This window comes from Chamaea fasciata, unplaced genomic scaffold (genome assembly GCF_029207755.1).
Source record: "Chamaea fasciata isolate MVZ Bird 193981 ecotype frontalis unplaced genomic scaffold, bChaFas1.0.hap1 SCAF_4, whole genome shotgun sequence".
NCBI classification, from domain to species: Eukaryota; Metazoa; Chordata; class Aves; order Passeriformes; family Sylviidae; genus Chamaea; species Chamaea fasciata.
The window spans coordinates 52,825,470-52,845,427 of record NW_027094089.1 but is presented as its reverse complement, the minus strand read 5'-3'; the positions used below and the strand labels follow the sequence as shown (position 1 = coordinate 52,845,427).

The 19,958-nt window shown below is 43.5% G+C and overlaps 2 protein-coding genes across 3 annotated transcripts in view; one reads left to right on the top strand and one right to left on the bottom strand.

Annotated features, from left to right (window-relative positions):
* Positions 1 to 4,982: 4,982 nt before the first annotated feature.
* IDUA (alpha-L-iduronidase) overlaps positions 4,983 to 19,958 on the top strand; it is a 52,547-nt gene continuing 37,571 nt past the window's right edge. Inside the window, exons 1-2 of one of the 2 annotated variants that reach the window (XM_066181579.1) lie at positions 4,983 to 5,380; positions 8,529 to 8,669. In XM_066181579.1, coding sequence (XP_066037676.1) covers positions 5,256 to 5,380; positions 8,529 to 8,669 — 266 coding nt within the window. In that variant the 5' untranslated portion in view covers positions 4,983 to 5,255. The remainder of the gene's footprint in view (positions 5,381 to 8,528; positions 8,670 to 19,958) is intronic. The other variant, XM_066181578.1, reaches the window with a different exon arrangement.
* SLC26A1 (solute carrier family 26 member 1) overlaps positions 10,805 to 19,958 on the bottom strand; it is a 43,894-nt gene continuing 34,740 nt past the window's right edge. Inside the window, 2 exon segments of the mRNA XM_066181577.1 lie at positions 10,805 to 15,790; positions 17,158 to 17,808. Coding sequence (XP_066037674.1) covers positions 14,270 to 15,790; positions 17,158 to 17,808 — 2,172 coding nt within the window. The 3' untranslated portion in view covers positions 10,805 to 14,269.

The window sequence follows — 19,958 nt, the reverse complement described above, 5'->3', positions numbered from 1 at the left end:
GATCATGGGCAAAAGCTGCAATGCTGTCATAAGCTGAGCTTTGAAAACAAGCTGTCCATAAGAAAAGCAGAACTAAGAACCATGCTGTGCTGCTGATAAGATTCCCAATGTAAGATACGTATGTCTGATACCTTTAGTATGTTGCAGAGATATTATGAACGCAGTGGCAGTTGGGTGAGATGGGTGTATAGAACTGCTAGACTCCTGCAAGAAAGAGGATCACTTCGGAGTTAGATTTTACAAGGCTGACCATGCTATGGAAGCCATGAAAATGCATGAGTTGGAGCACAATTTCATACTATGCCTTCCCCAGCCTACCAGCAGGCAGCTCAGTCAGGGCCAGTCTCATTATCTCCCACCTCTGTCCCTGTGCTTCTTCTGTTGTGGACTACCAGGCTACACAGTGTCATGTCTCTGCAGCTTACCTGTGCACAAGAAAACAAACTGATTCAGAAAAGGAGATGTTTTTCAGGAAGTCAGCTGGATGAATTATCCTCCTTTCAGCTTCCTTGGTGCTGTTCCCTGACACATGGGAAACAGCAGCAACAGGCAAGCAGTGGCAGGGAAGAAGAACAGGACAGAAGTCTTGGTTAGACTGGATTAGATGTAACATGAAATTGGAGACTATTCAGCCAAGCCTATCTGCCTAAAGACCAGCTGCTACCATGTGAGAAAGTGAAGTCATCCAAGACGCAAAAGCTGTCATAAACGTTGGAAGGCCTCGCGAGTAGTTAGTTATTTACAACAGTAGTTATTACAAAAATATCCAGATAACTCCAGATGATTTTCTAGGCTACAAATTTCATATGCTACAGCAAAAGTCTTGTTCCTGCCATTTGGCATGAGATGGCTGTGTGACAAAGCCATCTTGGCATTTCCAGGGACGCTCTTTGAAGCCAAGTTTGTAATTCAATTAAGTACTAAATTAGCTGGAGACATCTAAACAGAAAAGCGCACACCCACATTCACAACTCACACAGACACACACATATAAACCCCCTCAGCACATACACCCAGATTTCCTGTGCATTGTGCAGGTACCTCTTCACAAAGAAAGAAAATGCAGCAGGAAGTTACCAGCTCCCTGACATGTCTGAAGGAGCCTGGAATGTCTATGTTCTCAGAACATCTGCAGGGATGCCTTAAACACTCTTTCCCAGAGGAATGACTCAGATCAGGAGTAACAGGTTTTTCATCTCTTATCTGCCCAGTTTGAGACACTGGAGGATTTTAAGATGGCCAGACAGCTGGGAAGGGTCAGCCTCAATATCCTGGAAAGGGCCAGTGAACAATGCTGCCTTCCATTCCCTATGCCTGTATGTTTCCTCAGAAATGCCTCAGTAGAGGAAGAGCTCTCACTCAGTCCTTGAATGGAAGTAGGAGGAGGCTACAGTAAATTCCCCTGTGTACTTCAGGTGGGAGTGTAAGCTGTGGGAAACCTCCCTTCTAAAATGCTACATAGAAAAATGTCACCCTGATTCTTCAAGCCTTCTGATGATTGTTTACATACTTATAGTGGAATCTCTCACGCATGTACAAAAACAAGAAAGATTGTTTTCATTCCAGTCTGTGATGGACTGCTGAATCGACCATTGTGGTCAGAGAGGTGGTTCCTCTCATCTTCCAGTCCTTGATCAAATCCCAAATCCTATTTAAACCCCAAATCATAATAAACTTTCTCTTTCTCTGTTCATCTCTCAACCTGAGTGAGTGTGGTTCTTTCGTGTCCGTAACAGTGACAGAAAAACTTCCCAGCCCTTGTATGACCAGCAAGCCGAAGGAAAAAAGCGAACATCCCCTTGACCAAGGTTTTTATCATGGCTCTGCCTGATCACCTCTAGAACCATGATCATAGAAACCTAAGCATTTGGTTTAGCTCTGAATCAGACTTTTAAACCTGGCAAACTGCATGTTGGAGGTAATCTGAGGTAATCTTGGCATTTGCGCTGCTCCTGGAAGAAGAGGATTGGGAGGACTGCAGACAACTGAGTTTCACCAGGCTGTAGCCTGGCATCTGACCTGCAAATGCTGCCAGAACATGTTGATCCAATCAACTACCTTGACTGGGAAAACGCAAGCCATATGCTCCCAGCTGCTCTCCCTGCAGCAGCCCTCAGATGTTTTAGAAGCAGAGGTTGTACTGGGCTCCTTCACGGGGTGTAGATAACTGATGGATTTTGTTTCTCTGGCAGGAGGCACCAAAGCAGCTGTGGTAAGCAGAAAAGATTTCCTGCAAGCAATTGCAGCACTTCAGAAGTACCTTAAAAAATCTTGTTAGGTGCTTTGTTAGACATGGAAGAGAAACCTGTGGCTGATAGAGCCTTTTGTTGAGTCTCTCCTCTAGCAGGGGTTTTGACTTCCCTTCTGTCTCCTAAGTTCAGGCCTGGTGTGGCTGTGCGCTACATGTAGCATTTGCCCATGCCTTGGGATAAGTTGTAGAAAGCAAGGCCAAGGTTCTGTTTAGCCCCTACCCCAATCTCTGAGAAGTACACTCCTGGAAATGCTCTGGAGGTCATGTTCTTGTCAGACTCCCAGGGAAGAGACTTTCCTGGAGCTCTGAGAGAGACAATTCTCTAAAATGACAACAGAACACCATTTTACATCTATGGCTCTGTGGTGTTTCAGGACTTTCGACAACATGCCTGAGGACAGTCAAAGTTCCCTGGCTAAAAAGAGCATAGTATTGGTTGCCAAGGAAATCAGCTGAACGCAACAGTTCTGTTTTAGCAGTCTCTGAGGAAAAGTCAGCTTGGCCTCCAAGGCTCAAGCCTTCCTGATGTCAGTAGGAATGGTCGCAACAGAACCTATGGGGTTAAGGGGAATTCTCCCTGGAAAACAACTTTTTGCTGAAATTTGTGGTCAAGTCTTTGACTGGGGACTGAGCTGTTGGTTCCTCTCCAAGGTGTAAGAAATAAAATACAAAGTTTCTAAACTCAGTTAAAGAATTCTACTGGAAAGTGCCTTCTCTCAGTTAAAATACGGCTTACCTTGTTATCTTGTACCTATTGAAATGTCTCTTTTGTTAAATACGGTTTACCCCATCCCTGCCTTCTCTCGGTTAAAGGCTACTTGTCTCATTATCTAGTACCTATTGAAAGGTCTGCTTTGTTAAATACTGTTTACCCTATACCCATTGTTATTGTAATGCTTTCCCTGTTAAATGCCACTTACCTCAAAATCCCTTCCTTTAGAATTGTACTCTTCCCCGTCGAGTACCCATCCCTGCCCTGTCTCCTGCCGAGCCCTGCCGCTTCCCGCATGGCAACCGATGACACCACCTGGCATGTGCATTGTTCATCGGGAGCGGCGGCAGCCCCCGCCCTGCTGCCTCCCGAGCCCTGCCCCTTGCCGAGCCCTGCCGCTTCCTCCCCTGCCGCTTCTCGCATGGCCACCAATGACACCACCTGGTATGTAAATGAAGAAGACTCCCATGGACCTCAGCGCCCAGAAGGAGCAGAAAAAAACCCTAAAAACAATGAGCCAACATGAAACCAAGGGCTAAGAAAAACCACTTTGGGTCGGCAGAACCATAGAGAACCTTACACCAATCAGAACTGAATCCCATCTCGTCACCATAACTTCAACAGCACTCGACCAGACAAACGTCCCTAGACGACGAGCCCAACCGCATCTTTGCAGAAACTTTTGCGAGGACGGGAATTCCAGCTCTGTTCTGTTGCAACGCTGAGCGCTGTCTCATCTGTTTCGTTCAGCGCGAGCGGTTGGTGCAAATCCTTGAACCCCTGACTAGAGCTGATTTTAAAGAGCCGATCTTAATAAAGGCATTAGAAAGGAGCTGGTCTCCTTGCCAATTCTTATCCCAAGGGATAGTTTCTGTGTCCATCACAGCTAGCTGCTGGAAGTGCTGGCATCTTGTGCTGGCCCCACAATGACCCTTTCCCAAAGACAGAGAGGCGGAGGGTTGGTGTTAATAAGCAAAAAATCACAGTATGGTGTTTGGCTGTCAGGTTTCATCTCCTCCATTCTATCCCTCTGAAGAGAAAGCAACAAAAAAGCCAACTTAAGTGGGTGCAAGGTCCACCTCTCACGGGTCATCCTTTCCAAGTGGCGAAATGCCGTCAGCCCTCACTGAAGCCCAGGTAGCAGCACTCAACCAAAGGCAGCTTTTGTCCCAGCTCAGGGTGCAGCTAGCAACATAGAACTGGATTTCCTGCCTGGAAGGCTTGACAAGACTCCTGAAGGCAAACGAGGTAAACGAGAATGATCGTGAAGACAAGTCACACCCCATGGAAAACCAACTCCTCTGGTTTACATGGTAACAAAGAAGCATTAAGAGAATCAAGCTCTGAGCTGTGTGTGATAAAGAACATCTAAAGCTCTTCACAGAATCCTGGAATCACACAAAGAGACCTTGAAGATCATCTAGTCCCAACATCCCCCTGCAAAGGGCAGGGATAAATCCCACTAGACCGGGTTGCTCAAGACCTTGTCCAGCCTGGCTTTGCTGGGGGCAAAGGGGGCATCGAAAACCATCGACAACCTCCCTGCGGAACCTGTTCCAGCATCTCACCACCTCCACAGTAAAGAGTTTCTTTCCAATAACAAAGCTACTCTTCTCCTCTTTCAATTTGTATCCGTTGTTCTCTAGCCCCGACTTTCTTAGCCTGTCTTTACAGGGGAAGCTCTTCAGTCCCCTTATAAACTTCACGGCCCTTTTCTGGACTTGCTCCAACAAGTCCACGTCCTTCCTGTAGTGGATCCCAGAGCCGGATGCAGGACTCCAGGTGGGGTCTCACGAGAGGGGAGCAGAGCGGCAGAATCCCCTCCCTCGCTCTCCTGCTCACCCTACTTTGCAGGCAGCCCAGGATGCGGCTGCCTTTCTGGGCTGAGAGCGCACGCTCCTCTTCGAAATGTTGAGATCAATAAATTGGTTTACACGTAGCCAGCGGACACAGCTCCCACCCTGCCCCTACGCTTTTCCGGGGAAGGAGGGCGGTTCCGCTCCCGGCACCGCGGCCTTCCCGGGCCTGGCACGGGGAGCGCGGGCGTGGCGGTGCGCACAGCCCCCGTGTGGGGCGCGGGAGAGACGGCACCGCCGCCGGGAGAGTCCCGGCAACCGGCGGCGCCGGGACAGCGTCCACAGCGCTGCGAGTCGTGAGCAGCGCGGTGGGCAGGAGGCCCCCGGCCGCGGGGCTACGGGAGTCGGGGGCTCTCGGACCCTGGGCGTGCCCTGGCACCTCGGCAGCGGACGGCGGTGGGGCCCCGCTCACCGGCCCCGCGGCCCTCGCGGCGCCATGGGGCCGCTGCTGTGGCTGCTGCTGGTGCCGCTGGGCGCGGGCTCCGCGGCGTACGAGGTGTACGTAGATGCCCGGCGAGCCGAGCGGCCCCTGCAGCACTTCTGGAGGAGCACTGGCTTCTGGTAAGCGCGCACCGCCCGGCTCCGGGCCCCGAGCCGCTGGGCAGAGGCTCTTCCGCTCTCTCCTCGGCTGCATCCCGCCCTCTCGATCCCCAGGGCGTGCGGACGCTGCCTTCCAGGAGGAACCGAGGCTCTCCTGGGCTTGCTGCTGTGGGATCAGAGGGCCCTTGCTGCCCCTTGCTGCCCCTTGCTGCCCCTTGCTGCTTAGCCTGGTGCTGGACCAGCTCCGCAGTGTAGGACGGGATGTGGGATGTGGCCACATCCCAGTTAATGTGAACTGGCCAAAAAATGGGCCTAGTCGACATTCCTTCCCCTTCTCTGACTTGCTTTCTTGGTCCCCCGAACATGTAAAGTCCATATTCTTCCCCAGCACAGTACATATGTTGATACTCAGAACTCTTTTCTCTTTACTTTTACTTTACTTTCCAGTGTTTCCACTGCCAAGGCCCCTAAAGGGCCCCAGGAAAAACTTCTGGTAGTTCTAGTACTGCCAAACAAAAGACTGATAGTGCTAGGAGTTTGTTCTTCTTCACAGACATTTTCCAGATGCACCACAGGCTGTAGCCAGTGGGTCAAGTTGACCCACGTTAGGGGGAAGGAGTTGACCATGCAGAAATCCCTGTATTCTGGTTGTGCTTTGCTTCTCGGAGAAAGCCTGGTCTTGCTCAGCTCACTGGGGTTGGAACAGCCTCTAAGTTTTCTGAGACTACTAAAAGCTTCTGGAAGGCATGAAAGCAAGAGATGGTATATTTCACTTGCCATGCTTGTTTCTTACTCTGAAGTGATTATGATCTCTTTCTAGACATGCAGTGGGTTAAATAACACTTACATGAAAAAGAGTTGCAATAGGGATGGAATGAGCATGTGCCTTAGAAAAAAGAATTTGTGCACTTTTTTTGTATAATTCATAAAGATCCCCCCCAAAAAAACTTGCAAGATTTTTCTTTAGTTTTCCATGGGGGTTGGGGGTGAGGGAACAGAACAGGACCTAAAATACATTCTGATGAAGAGAAAGGTTTGGGCTTTCAGGATTTTTTTTCTTCCGTTGTTCCTTTTGTTTTGTTTTAAAATTTTTTGCAATATTAGGAAACATTAATGAAAATCTGCCTTAAAAATAGTATATTTAGCCCATTTAAACTGCAGGCCATGAAACACTCAAGTTTTAATTGTGTGAAAAACTTTGGAAAGCTGCAAACGTGAAAGATATGTGAAGGACAGAGGAGCAGTAGGAGAGGCAGAGGCTATCCATGGGTCAGCAGTTACTCTTTTATAACACCTGGCCAACATTAGTATTTCTGAAAATCCCTTCAATGCTCATGCAGTGCACAACTGAGTTCCACCTGCTAAAGCTCCTTTTTTGGACAAGTGCCCAGCTGTGGAACAGCAACTGGGAGCAAGGCTTGAAGTTCTTTTGGATGGGCACTTTGCACTCAGAGCAGAAAAGGATAGATACTGTTAGCATCACTAACAAAACCTACTGTCTTGTCAGCTTTCTTTTGTATCCCATCACAATTTCTGCAAGATTTCTCTCTAACAGTGTGAGCTTCAGAGCATTATTCAACATAGACTAAGCAAAAATAATTCTTTGCCACTGTTGAATGGAAGCCAGTTTGAATTTCAGAGTTGTAGTGAAGCACCTCATCAGAATCTGATCATTAACGTTGTTCTTATTTACTGGAACAATTAAAAAGACCCAAATGGCTGATACATTTTAGTAAGAGTGGAGCTGATAATTTCTCAGTATCACTTGTGTGACTTGAAGCTATTTTATGGAGATGGAGTGCCTTGTATGCTGGTGAAACTGCAGAGGGGGGCTCACATATACCAGCTGATTTTTAATAAGCAGTATAAATGGATGTGGTTTGTGTAAAGACTGGAACTTTCAGGTAAGGATGCAGGAGATGGGGTAATAGATAGACAGTATCTCAGTGGTGTCAGGTTCGTGTCCAGTGGGGTCAGGGTTTTCTCCCTTTTTACAAAGATGGTTATACAGTAGCAGATCCAAGGGCCCTTGGTGGCGGGATGATTATATGGGTGGGTACAGCGTAGGCAAGGGTAACATAAATGACTCTTCCCAGCTGAGTTACAGTCAGCAGAAGTCTGGTTGACTTCATAGGAGACAGACTACAACGGGCAAGGCATAGACTAAAGCAGTTTTTGGCTTAAACAGTTTGTATATAGCATGTAGTTAGAGCACAAGTCAACTCTTGCTGCAGTGTGAAGGCACATGGATGTATTTTACTGAGCCTGAGGGACAGTCTTGTTTTATCCGTCTTGTCATACAAATGCTTTATCATTCAGAATGTGCACAAAACAAGGAGGCTTAATCGAAGTCCCTAAGGATGCCCAGACTCAGTGAACTGTGCAGCATTCTAAGTTGCTGACTGGTGAAGGGTGGGGTTGAGATCTCCATTTTGCAGTGTTTATCTGTGGGGATAGGAAAAACAGAAATTTGCCACAGTGTAATGTTAACTTCAGTGGAATAAGTAGACATCCAAGTCAAGTTGATATGAATGTTGCTTTATAGCCATGAGCCTGTTAAACCGCTTGCAGAATCAAGCATAGAAACTTCAAACTGCACACTCCTGTGCTTTCTGATGCTTAGGGGTTAGCTGAACATGCCTGAAGAATATGAAAGCTCTGAGCATCTAATTCTGCTTCTAAAAAGTGTAGTGGGTCCACAGCAGGCAAAGAATTGATGTCATTGCAGGAACTTCAGAAGAAGGTCAAGGCCATATTTTTCTTACTGTAGAAGTCAGCAAGTCTGACTTCCACTCTAAAGCCTAAAAGACAGTGAGCTCCTTTATGATTAGTTACACAGGGACAAGGCAGCTGTGACTATGGTTTCCTCTGGCCACTGTTGCCTGAGATCTCTGTCTGTGCAGCAGTGACTGCTGGCAAGGTTTTCCTTTGAGCATGGCACTGAGATGCACCCAGGCTGTATTCTACATTGCCAAACAAAGTGGATAGCTGGTTGGCCCCAAATAACCTGCAACTCCGTTTTGCTTTTGTCTCATGTTAGGCAGTGCTCCTCATGCCATGCAGGAACATGCAGGAGGTGTAGGGATGTAGCATTGGAATCTTTGCATGCCCAGGGGAGCTGTTATTTAATATTTCAATATGTTTCTTTTCTGTCCATCTTTTCCTGAAGCCCTCCTTTACCTCACAGCCGTGCTGACCTGTTTGACCTGAGCAAAGACCAAGAGCTGAACCTTGCCTACATTTCTTCTGTTCCACATGGCGGCATTGAACAAGTTCGGATTCACTGGTTACTGGAATTAGTTGCTCTTAGGTAAGCAAACACCTCAAGTTGAAGTCTAGGAAAATGTGACACATTAAAGGGTCCAACAGGTGCTCACTTCGATGTTTATCTTAGCCAAATTGCAGGCTGGGCGTATCTTTGCTTCTGTGGAAGTCAGCTAAGTTCCACCAGATGAGAATCAGTCTGGAATTTTAAGTGATGAAGAATGACACAGTTTAATGAGAAGCTGAGGGACTAGAAAGATGGCTTACTTTTTAATGTAGGAGACGTGATACAGCAAAAAAGTCCAACAAAGCCTGACTTACTGAGAGGTCCAAATGTAAGCTGCCACTAATCCTTCTGCCTGTATTAGGAGTTACTTTTTGCCTCCTGAAGCCACCTGTACACTGCATTAATTGACAGGTAGTGAGAATTGAAACAGGGTGGATTCAGGTAATAGCAGTTAATACCCTGTTCCAAAAGGTTTTGGATACAAAACGGCATTTTTAGTTTTAGGGAAATACATGTCCGACTTTAGGAGAACACTTGGAATTCATTGCCTTTCAAGTCCCTTTTCATTCAGCTTGAACACACTCATATCAATATGCCCAGTGGGAACAGCCAAATTGCCAGATGCCTAGAGCAGGAGCAATTGGTCTGTGAAGAAAGACAAACCATAAAAACCCCATAAAAAATTGTAATAGCTCTGAAAAGTTCTGCCTGGCTTAGACTCCTGCTGAGCTGAGCATATTTACGATCCACATCATTGTTGCATCTACTGTCCCAGTGACAGAAGAGTGGGAATTTACCGCTGTGGGGAAACAACAGGGAAGGAGAGCTCAGACTCTAAAAATGGAGTGTGAGCAGAGGAGTAGGGGGTTTCAGAGTGTGCATTAGGAACAGAATTTTTCTTCCTCAATATTAAGGTGTGCTTGTGTATGTCAGTTTTTTAGGAAGATGGTCATAAGTCCTGCACACAGGTAAGTATTGCATCAGTACCCCAGGGTGGCCTGTGTTTGTTAGTTCATCCATGAGTATAGCATGTAACAGCTCCTCACTCTCATCTTTCCCCATGGAAGTTTCCACTAAATACCCTTTCCTGTCTCACTCTCTCACTGGACTGTGGAATATGTACGCTTGAAGTGAACCAGTGTCAAGGATGACTGTCACTGCTCACCACTTCCAAGTCCCTGTCTTAGAGATTTCTCCTGGGACATGGATTGGGTCTTTTAGGTTTCTGTAGCCAGTTCCCTTAGGAAAAGCAATGAGTACCTTTGGAAAGAAAGTAGCCACATGTACACTTGGGGCCCAGAATCCCTTTTGGCAGCCTGTCTTAGCTGTGCCATTGTGTTGTATTGGGCTTTCCACATAACTGAGGGAGAGGAATGCATCTGTCATGGATTCTACTCAGCCTTTGTGGGGACTGAGCCACTGAGTTTTTTTTTTAAAAGTGGGATACAATCCTTGATACAATCAAAATTCTAGGACCGTGGAAACAGCAATCAAGAAGGCCCTGAAAAAGCTCCAGTGTCTCAAAGGTAGGATTCTAACCTACTAGCCTCAATCTTTAGCCCATCTTTGGCATGTAGAAATTAGAAACTCCTACTGTTTAGAACCAAGCTAAAATGTCTCATTTTGCAAAAAAAAGTGCATTTGACAAGGACAAGAAGACTTTTAAGTTGAGGGAGGACAACCAGTGGACTAAGTGTCAGCAGTTTTGGAAGGGGAAGGAGCATGGAGCCTGCAGACAAACATGGGAGAGACAGACGAAACAGACAAACTGAAAAAACCAACAGGAGCAGGAATGCAGGTCTGAGCAGAGAAGTTCAGTGCTGATGCTTAATTTTGTGCATGTATGAGTCCCTTCCTGAACCAGTGATTTCCAGAAGGATGTAAAGAGGCTTTGAGTGCAGAACTGTATTTTGTCATGGGGTTGATGAGTAGAGAACACTCCTTGGAGTGTGGAGATGGGCACTTGACCGAAGAAGACCACTTAGAAAAAACGGAGGACCTCTGTGGAAGTCTAACAGATAGAGGCTTTGCTTTTTTTCACAGTTGCTGCCATCTGTAAAAAATGTGCCATAAATGTTTCTGCCAAGAAATAGATGTGCTCAAATAAAAGACTGCCCTCTTGGCCCTCTCACTTCTGTAATGGTCTTTCTCATTATGTTTTCTAATCCCCCAATACCATCCCTTTATTTGAACTTTTTCTGGTATAGCAAGCCCCCCACTTCATCTTTGTCTTTATTCAGTTAGCCTATTATTTCCCCACCTGTGAAAGGATACCACAAGGCAAACTGTTTTTCCAGAACTCCTAGTTTTATTTTCCAGCCAATAGCACACATTTGTCTCTTGGTCTTGTGACACAGGAATATTCATGTTTGTGGGGAAACCCAGGGTGTCTTTCATGGGCTGGACAGTTCCCAGACTGTTGGTTACCAGTGCCAGTAAGTAGAGCTATTTTGTCACTTGGACCACACATTCTGGCCATGCTTCACTAGTCAACAAGACAGGACACGCTGAGCTGAAGACTCTGGCTCTTTGCCCAGTTCCAAGGGACACACACAGTCCACAAGTTAAGAACCCTTTCCCATTCCTATGCAGCAGTACTAAAATCTCTTGCAAACATGATACATGGTAAATCACAAGGCAGCACAGTGAACAAAAATACAGTCAACCTACATGAAGCGTATAACATTTCCTAAAAGGCTTATCATGGTTTTTGTTTCAATATTAGTATTAACCTAGTTGGAATTACAGGCCTATCCCCAGCTCCTCTCCAAGACACTACAGCTAATTTCTGGTAGATTAGGAGAGAAGGGAATCAGCAGTTTTAGTTAATTTTCTATCTTCATATCTTTAATCTTAGTTTAACTCAGTATAGCAAACATAGATGTACCAGAAAAAGGCTTGCTTTTTTAGTTACCTTTTACCTACTCCATAGAAATAATTCACAATCTGCCAGCATCCCTACATCATAGCAGTGAAGCTGTTTCCATGCTGTGTTTGACAGTGTCCAACACAGTTGATTGTGAGCCAGCTCTGCCAGTAAAACCAAAACAGGAAATTATTCTTACAGTTCTGGACAATAGTTTTTTTTCTTCATAGTATAAATTCTAAAGTTTACCTTCTCTTTTCTGTGTAGTCAAGTTTCCTTACTTAGGTATCCTTTAGTACCACACTTAAAATAAATATGGTGAAAAAGAGGCTTTCCACTCTTACTTTCTTATTCTTTTCATTATTCTCCAGAGAGTCTTGCAAGGATACACCTTCCATTGGAATTTCTCTTTCTTTTTTTACTCTCTTAAAATGAGATTAATATAGAGTTAAGGGTATCTTTGCATTTTTTTTCTTTGTGTTCTATAGTGGTAGCTGGATCCATAAAGATAAAAAAAGTGTTGATTGGTAGGATGTTTTATTTGACTTTCAAAGACAGCTTGCTTTAGCACAGTGGCCTAAGAGTGTCTGTATTGATACTCCGTCTGGCAGTAACTCTTATAAACCTATTTGCCTTGTTAGGCCTAAACAGGACCTTAAAAGAGGTGTTCCCTGATGAAAGAATGGTTACAAACAAAAGCAGGTGCAGAGCAGGGCCCTGCTTTCTTCCTTTTAGAACAGAAAGAAGCTAATCATACCAAGTCAGCAATTTAAATAATAATGTGGATTGTTTTATGACAGGAAAATGCTGCTAATGGTCAATCCTTTAATCTCATGTCAGGTGTTTCTGTAAGATTTTGCTGCTTTAGCAGTACTAACAGTGTGCAGTTGGTAGGCTTCTTGTGTAATGAGTGCTTGAAAACATCAGCACTGAATAATCTAATATTGTGCTAGTCATAGACCCTGTGGAGATATTTTTGGTCTTGTGGAAGTGCACTACTTTTCCTCTAAGAAAATACTTGTTTCTGAGAGCGAGACAGGCTCTGGGGCACCTGGAGAACCTCTGTTTGACTGTTCTTTCATTCAGTGACCTAAAAAGTTGAAATGAGTAAGTCATATGATGTGTTGACTTGACTTTTTTTTAAAAAAATGGAACAGCAAAGAAATGGCTTCTGCATATATGGAACCTGTTTCTAGAGTCTGTTGTGAGAGGCACAGCTGTGATAGAACTTCCTTCCATGCTTGGTGATATGTGAACCTGACATGAAAAAGAAGAGAGAGCGAGCACAGCTGTGCTATACATACCATATGCATACCATCTATGCAGGTAATTATAGACTTGACTATGAAACAGAATATTCTGCCCATGCCATGGGCCAGAACACTGAATACTGTGTCTCTTCATTTTTGTGAAGAGAGAATGTGCATATACAACAATACAATTGATAACATAAAGCATAATGAACAGCAGTTAATGCAAATTATTATAGAAAGTAACCAGCCCCAGAAAACATGGTCTAGTAGACCTCAAATCAAAGATTAATATGATAGGAAAAAAAGCCAAGTGCCAAACAGAACACCCACAATATCTGTAGTATATTTTCTGTCGAAAAACAGAAAGTTTTTCAACATAGAGGGATACACAAGGTACAAAGCATTGCTCCATTTACTTGACCCATGTATGTTACTTGTAATACTTCATTAGCATTGCATCAGAGAAGACCAGCCAGGCAGTTCTGACTGATCCATCAATCCCCTTCAAGAGAACTCAGAGATTTACCTTCCCACCCTACTCTTATTTTCTCCTGTTTTTCTTTGTACGCAGGCAGGCATTTGTAGGAAGATAATGATGTGCTGCATCACAACTCTGAGGTTTTGTGTTTGATGGTCCTTATGTATCCCTGAATTAGAGTTGCATCTGCTCACCAGAGGCAACTTATTTTACAGGATGGTACAACTAGCTGGGTAGCTGCCGGTTAAAGCCATTCATTTTTCTTAGTCTTGTTTATCCTTTTACTAGTTACAAAACTGTGCATCTGAGTCATATTTCTTCTAGCATGATTAGGGGTATCACAACCTTCAGTAGTTACTAATTACGACAGATTTAATCCGATAGAATGGATGACTCCTGTGACTTCAAAGCTGGCAATTTTTGGAAATGGTGATTTTGAGCGGAACCCATGATGGATCATAGTTTCTTCTCCTGTGGCAGGTTATGCTATTAAGCTTGTGTGATCAAGGAGGAGAGATATTCTACATTCCACAATATTTTATACATTTTATTTTTATGCAGACAGTGGGGACTTCTTTAGGTGTACACCTAGAATGACTGGAAGGGGCAGGGCCTTGCAAGCCACAGTTTAAACCATTACGTGTCCAGAATGTCACGTTGATTGCATTTTCATGGAAGTGGCTTAGCCTTCTTAACACAAACCAGCCATTAAATCACTGGGAGAACAACACTGGGCAGGCCTTCCACCACACAGTCAGTCCCTTGACATCCATGCTGGGTCACAAATGATCATGGTATGATGGACAAGTCAATCCCAAACTGCCTTTGCCTGCACTTTAAAGGGAGGGTGGTAGTCTAACCTTAACATGCTTGTTCCTGGACTGCCTCCCTAGTGGCTGCTCTATGTGACGTATTACATAAAGTGGAACTCTTTGGGGGGGAACGGCTTTACACAGCCAACACTGTGTCCTATAATTTACTTGTTGCAAACTACCCCTCTCCATCTGTCACTAGGTAGTGAATCACCAAGGAAGACACAAGGTTAAACTGAGCAGTCTGCTGGAACCTTTTCGTCTTTTGCAAACAGCACAGCATTATGTATACTGTAGAATAGCATTTCCTGCATACATCCAAAATCCTTTCCAAAGTAACCCCCTCTTTTCAGAGAATCTATCACTGAGGGATTGCAGCAAGCCAGGAGAACAGAAATATTTAAATTCTTGTAGTCTTTCAGGATTTCCTTTAAAGTATTAACTCCAGTGGTGTCCAAAAATGAGATGGAAGAGCAATCTACAACAAGGGCTTGGAAATCAATTTGCTTAGGAACTAGTTGCAAAGTGTTTTCTCCGATGCCCAGTCCATTAGCCGTTCTGTGATTTCCCTTTTTCAGATGCTGCTTTTCCTTCTTCTCATATTTCTTCCTCCTAGCAGCTTCTAGGTTAGGATCTAAATTGGTCAATCTGTACAGAGACTTTAGGAAGTAGTTTCTATTTGCATAGTAAAGTGGGGCCTCAAACCGAAATATTTTGACCTTTGGAACAGTAGAGAGATTTTCATATTCTAAGTCATCCTCATAAAAGCTTGTATCTTGGATCTGACCAAGCAGGGCTGTTCGTGGCCTCTGGGTTCGAACGATGATGCATAGCATGGAGAAAACAATGCCAACCAACAGCCCTATTTCTGTGCTGATCAAGGCAGAGGCAGACATAGTAACTACCCACACAAGTGTGTCGACCTTATTCACGTGGTACCGTGCTGGCACATCTCGGAATTTCCTCAGGGCACCCCGAAGGCTGACAATGATAATACAAGCCAGGACACACTTCTGCAAGGAGTAGAAGAGAGGTGCCAGGAAGAGCAGCACCAGCAAAACCACCATTGCACTAATTACTCCAGAGATTTGAGTCTGGCAGCCTGTAGATGTTTTGACAAGTGTTTTTGCCAGAGCTGCACTGGTTGCAAAAGAGTGGAAGAAAGAAGGAATGATGTTGCAGAACCCCACAGCAAACATTTCCTGATTGGCTCGGATGGTGTAAGCATATTTCTTTGCAAACATTTCGGAAAGGGATACAGTGAAGACAAAACTGACTATGGCAAGAGGCAAAGCATCTAGAGCAACTCGGAGCATTAAGTTGAACTCTGGTACCTTTGGAGGTATAAATCCTGTTGGAATAGCTCCAGAAACACTGGATGCATACACTTCATTTAACTTACCATAGTGTGACACCAGTGTTGCCACAACAATAACTACCAGCTCTGTGGGAAGAGGAAATTTCAGTTTATGCTTATACCGATCTCCAAGTTCCTTAGCAGTGACCAGCACCACGATACAAATGGCACTTGTGATGACATCACAAAGGTTAGCCTGAGAAATGTTCCGGAAAATGTTAATCCAAGTGATAACAAGCATCCCATGCCCTTGACTACGTGGAATTTTTATTCCAATCAGATACTTCACTTGAGCTGTTAAAATGGTTAAGGAAGCACCAGTTGCAAAGCCATCTAGTACGGACTCGGATAGGTACATAGATACAAAACCCAGACGGAAGATCCCCATTAGAACCTGAGGAAACAGAAGAAGAAGAAAAAAAACAAATGGTGAGCTGTGACCATTGCTGCAAGTAAGTAGGTACCGATGGGGGAGAACTAGCTGGAGGCCAATAGCATTTGGCTATTTCAGTCTTGAAACAAGAATTATCCTTTTTTGTCTCCAGTCTGCCTTTAAAACGTGATTCCTTTTACTGTTGTGGAGTGCTACAAACCCAAGAGGTGAAAGAGGAGTTTGAGGCAGGGTAGTCAATCAAACATTTGTCTGAAGTGACTCCACTGAAGTGACTTGTCTGATTTTTATTCCCCATGCAAAAGAACAGTGGGTGCAAAATACTTCTGTTATACCAAAGTCAATTTTCTTTTTTTTTTCCTGTTTTAAAGTGAGTAAAGTTAAAATCTATGGCCTTTTCTTTGTAAACAAAACCTGAATGACAACAAATAAGATCCCTACTTTAGCTTTTGTAGTAAGCAGCTTTTAATTTTAGCCCTGTGGACAGAAGAGAAAACGGAGCGCAGGTGGTCTTTGTGGCATGGCTTAGTGGCACAACAGCTCACAAACTCCACAATTCTGTCCTTAACTAGTTGATTCTCCTTTCTTTGATGGCGTTGGAAAATACAACTTCACAAGGGCATTTTTTTGTTCATATATGTTACCTAAAATTTCTTACTACATCAGGAAGATAGCCAGCTCTTTCTGCATTCATATAAATGTATATATGTGTATATATATTTATATACACACAGACTTAATAGATAAGTATGTTCATGATGCTTCCTTCTGTGCTCTCTTGATATCCTTTTGATGGCAGCAAGTGTCAAGTTGACAAGTGTCAAGGAGTGCAGCACAGCCATTGTCTGAAAAGTGGGCTAGTCAGTCTATTTCTCCTCTTGTCCTTTCTTTGAATTATCTGTTGGACAGCAGTTTGGCAGAACATAGCACCCCCTAGCAAAACACTGAGCTGCACATTTTGAACCTGTAGAAGTTGTTGAGTAAGTGTACACCTCTATTAAAATATCTTGGGAAAGATAGTTATTTCTTCATTGTTAAGTACACTGCTACCTGGGAATTTCCTATGTCTGTATTGGGCCTCATTGTCCCATGAAAGTAGCAAGGTGAAAAAGCAGAAGAGTATCAAAACAATGTTAATGGTCTTTTAGAAGACTCTTGTTTTACCTGTGTTTGCTAGCAACTAAGAAAGCTGCCTGCCTCATGCTGTCTCTGAGTCGCCTACAATTAGGCTTCCTGGAGAAAACAGTCCAAGGTACATTCAGATGAACTGATGATGTGTCTCATTGAAAGACAGTCAAGCCAACGCTTAGGTCATGCAAAAAATCTTTAGGAACTTCATACCTTGCCTCTGGGTGTCAGCAACCACTTACCTGATATACTCCAGCCATGAATGTCAAGGCTGTAGCAATGCTGATAGCATAGCACTCTTTCCCACACTCGGCATTTATCCCCACAATGGTAAGGTTGAAGGCAGTTGTGTTGGACAGATTGTCATTCTGCAGAGAGCCATCACCTGAGGCTGGTGGGGCATCATCATTCAAGTCAAACCCAGCCAGGAGAAGTTCTCGGTCCACAACTTGTCCCACCATTAAGCTTATCAAGCTGAAAATGCCAACTGAGACGTGACGGGATGTGCCCATTAAGAAATAGATAATGTTGGCAAAGAATGATGTGTAAAGGCTATAAATGGGCTTCAGACCTGCCAGCAGTGAGTATGCAATTGCTTGAGGCACCAAAATGATCCCAATCACTAACCCAGACATAACATCCCCCCAAATGTACTCTTTGCATCGGTACTTGGGAAGCCATTGTAAGACGGGAAAGAAGTCCATAAGAAAGTTCTTCAGCTTCTGTGGTGTGCAGGAGCAACTCTTTCTGAGCTGAGCTAGCATGACTTCTTTCCTGTTAACCTTGACATGAGTCTTTCTTTCCATGAGAAAGCAGAATGAGGTGTTATTTTCCATTCTGGTAGCCTCAAGAGGTCTTTCCATTTCCCCAGTGTTTGCTTTGTTTATGTGTTCCTGCAAAGTGAAGAAAACCTCTGTGAGGTTGCAGTTCATAAAGGTTTTTTGGCACAGTCGCTTAAGTCTAAAAGTAAGTTTGTCACCAGATTTTGCTTTAAAGGAAGCATCATCGCAACAAGAACATTCTCACAGGGGTCCGTTGACGCATAAGGCTAAGAAATAAATCTGCCTTTTCTTGTACACGTTAAGGAGTACTTTCAATTGAATCCAGTTTGTTCTAAAACAGAAAAATGGGGTTAAATTAGTCATCTTTTTGTGTGACAAAGATTTCCATCATCTATTCTAAATGTTCTATTGTAGAGGTCTTTGTGACCAGAGGCAGCACTTGATGGTGTGAAATAAACGTGCTAGTGAGGTAGGTTGTAGTGTTCCTGTATAGTGAGTATGTCTTATAATCATTGATTAGTAACTCTCATGGGGTATAAAGATCTGTCACTGCAGTTGTCGTCAATGCAGAGGAGAAAAATGTTGCTGGTAGGACCTGTAAAGCAGAGTTTTATGGAGAGCAACAGTTTAGTCTTGTACTGACTGAAAGATGTGTACACAAACCATTGATGGACTCTTTGTAGGTGCTACATAACGTGAACTTGTTGAACTGTAGCTTGTTTTGATATGCAGCTTCTGGTAATCGATATCTCCTCACAAATACCACCACATTGGCAACATGCAGACCAAGCACCATGACATTACTATGTCAGAAGAGTATTACACTTTTATTATTTTTTATAATTTATTATTATATTAATTATAAGTTCATATTTTCAGGTTTAAACCTGTCATTACCCAACTTTGTTCCCCAGTAATGAGATATAAGAAATAATTATGTGTACAGCAGAACAAACACAGCAGTGTTTCCTGTGGTTCTCCTGATTATTTTCTAATATGTGATGGCTGGGATTATTTGTATTCCCCTGATGAGGGTGCTTTTGATGTCTCTTGCCTCAATGGACACAACTCTTTTCACCAAACTGGACCTCTGCATTTTTACTCAATTGTCAAATTAAATTGAAATTAGCTTAGTGCATTTATAAGTAATTTTGGGATAGGTGGGGAGCATGAGTAAGAGGCAAAACATGCAAATGCCCTAACTTATATAGCTAAAAAAATGAAATAGGAACACAGAGGTGGAAAACATTGGACTATGCCGAGTGGCAAATCCTTTCTGGTTAGCAGTGGAGAGAAAGAGACCTCCACGTGAGGATGCCCATATATGAGTAGTGAGAGATAAGGAGTAACTCATACTGACCTAGATGAAGATTGTAGGTGCTAATACAACAGTATGCAGAACTTTTAGAAAAGCAGACCTGTAGTCTTAGCCTCTCCCAGTGTGTCATTAACAGCCAGGATCTCTACATCAGAGCTCTTTGCTGCCAGGACTGACATTGCAGTAGTGTCAAAGCTTGTCTTCACTTAGAAGTAAAAGCTGTTTTCTTTCCACTTTCAGTGTTTAGAGAGAGACTCTGTAAGCATCTGTTTCATAAAACTTGAAGTAAACTTACTGGCACAGTATTCTGTTGGTAAATTTTAATGTTTTTAGCATTAATAGACAGTTTAGATGCTACAGAGAGAATTCTCTGTAAATTCATGGGGTTTTTTTGTTGTTAAGAACGTTTTGATTTGTTAATGTTTGGTTACAGCCAGTTAAGGTATAGAATTCCAAATTTAGAAAAAAAGCATTAACAAGTCCAACTAGAAACATAATTGAAAAGCGAAAGAACAGATTATCAATAGCCTGTAAACATTTGACCTGGAGTAGTCTAAATAGAGAGTGGCTTATTAGAAAATATTTTGTCTATCCTGCTTAGAAACAGTTTTCAAGATTTTAATAATCATGTTTTGCCACCGGATTGAAAATAATAAGAAGATACATATCTGTAACTAGTGCAGAACTTTTAAACAAATTCCCAGGTATTATGATACAGCATACATTTAGGTGATACAGCATGATTTCTTAGGCTATGCAAAGTTTAACCACAATTCAAAGCAGGATGTTCAGGTGTTACAGGTAATTTATAACATGATAAAAGGCAGAGTAGAGATTCTTGTTAGAAATGCGTGGACTGATTGTCCAAATTGAAAAGGACCTACAGAGTAGTCTCAATATATTGTAAAAAATCAGTCAAGTTTTATCCATCCCAAATAAAGAA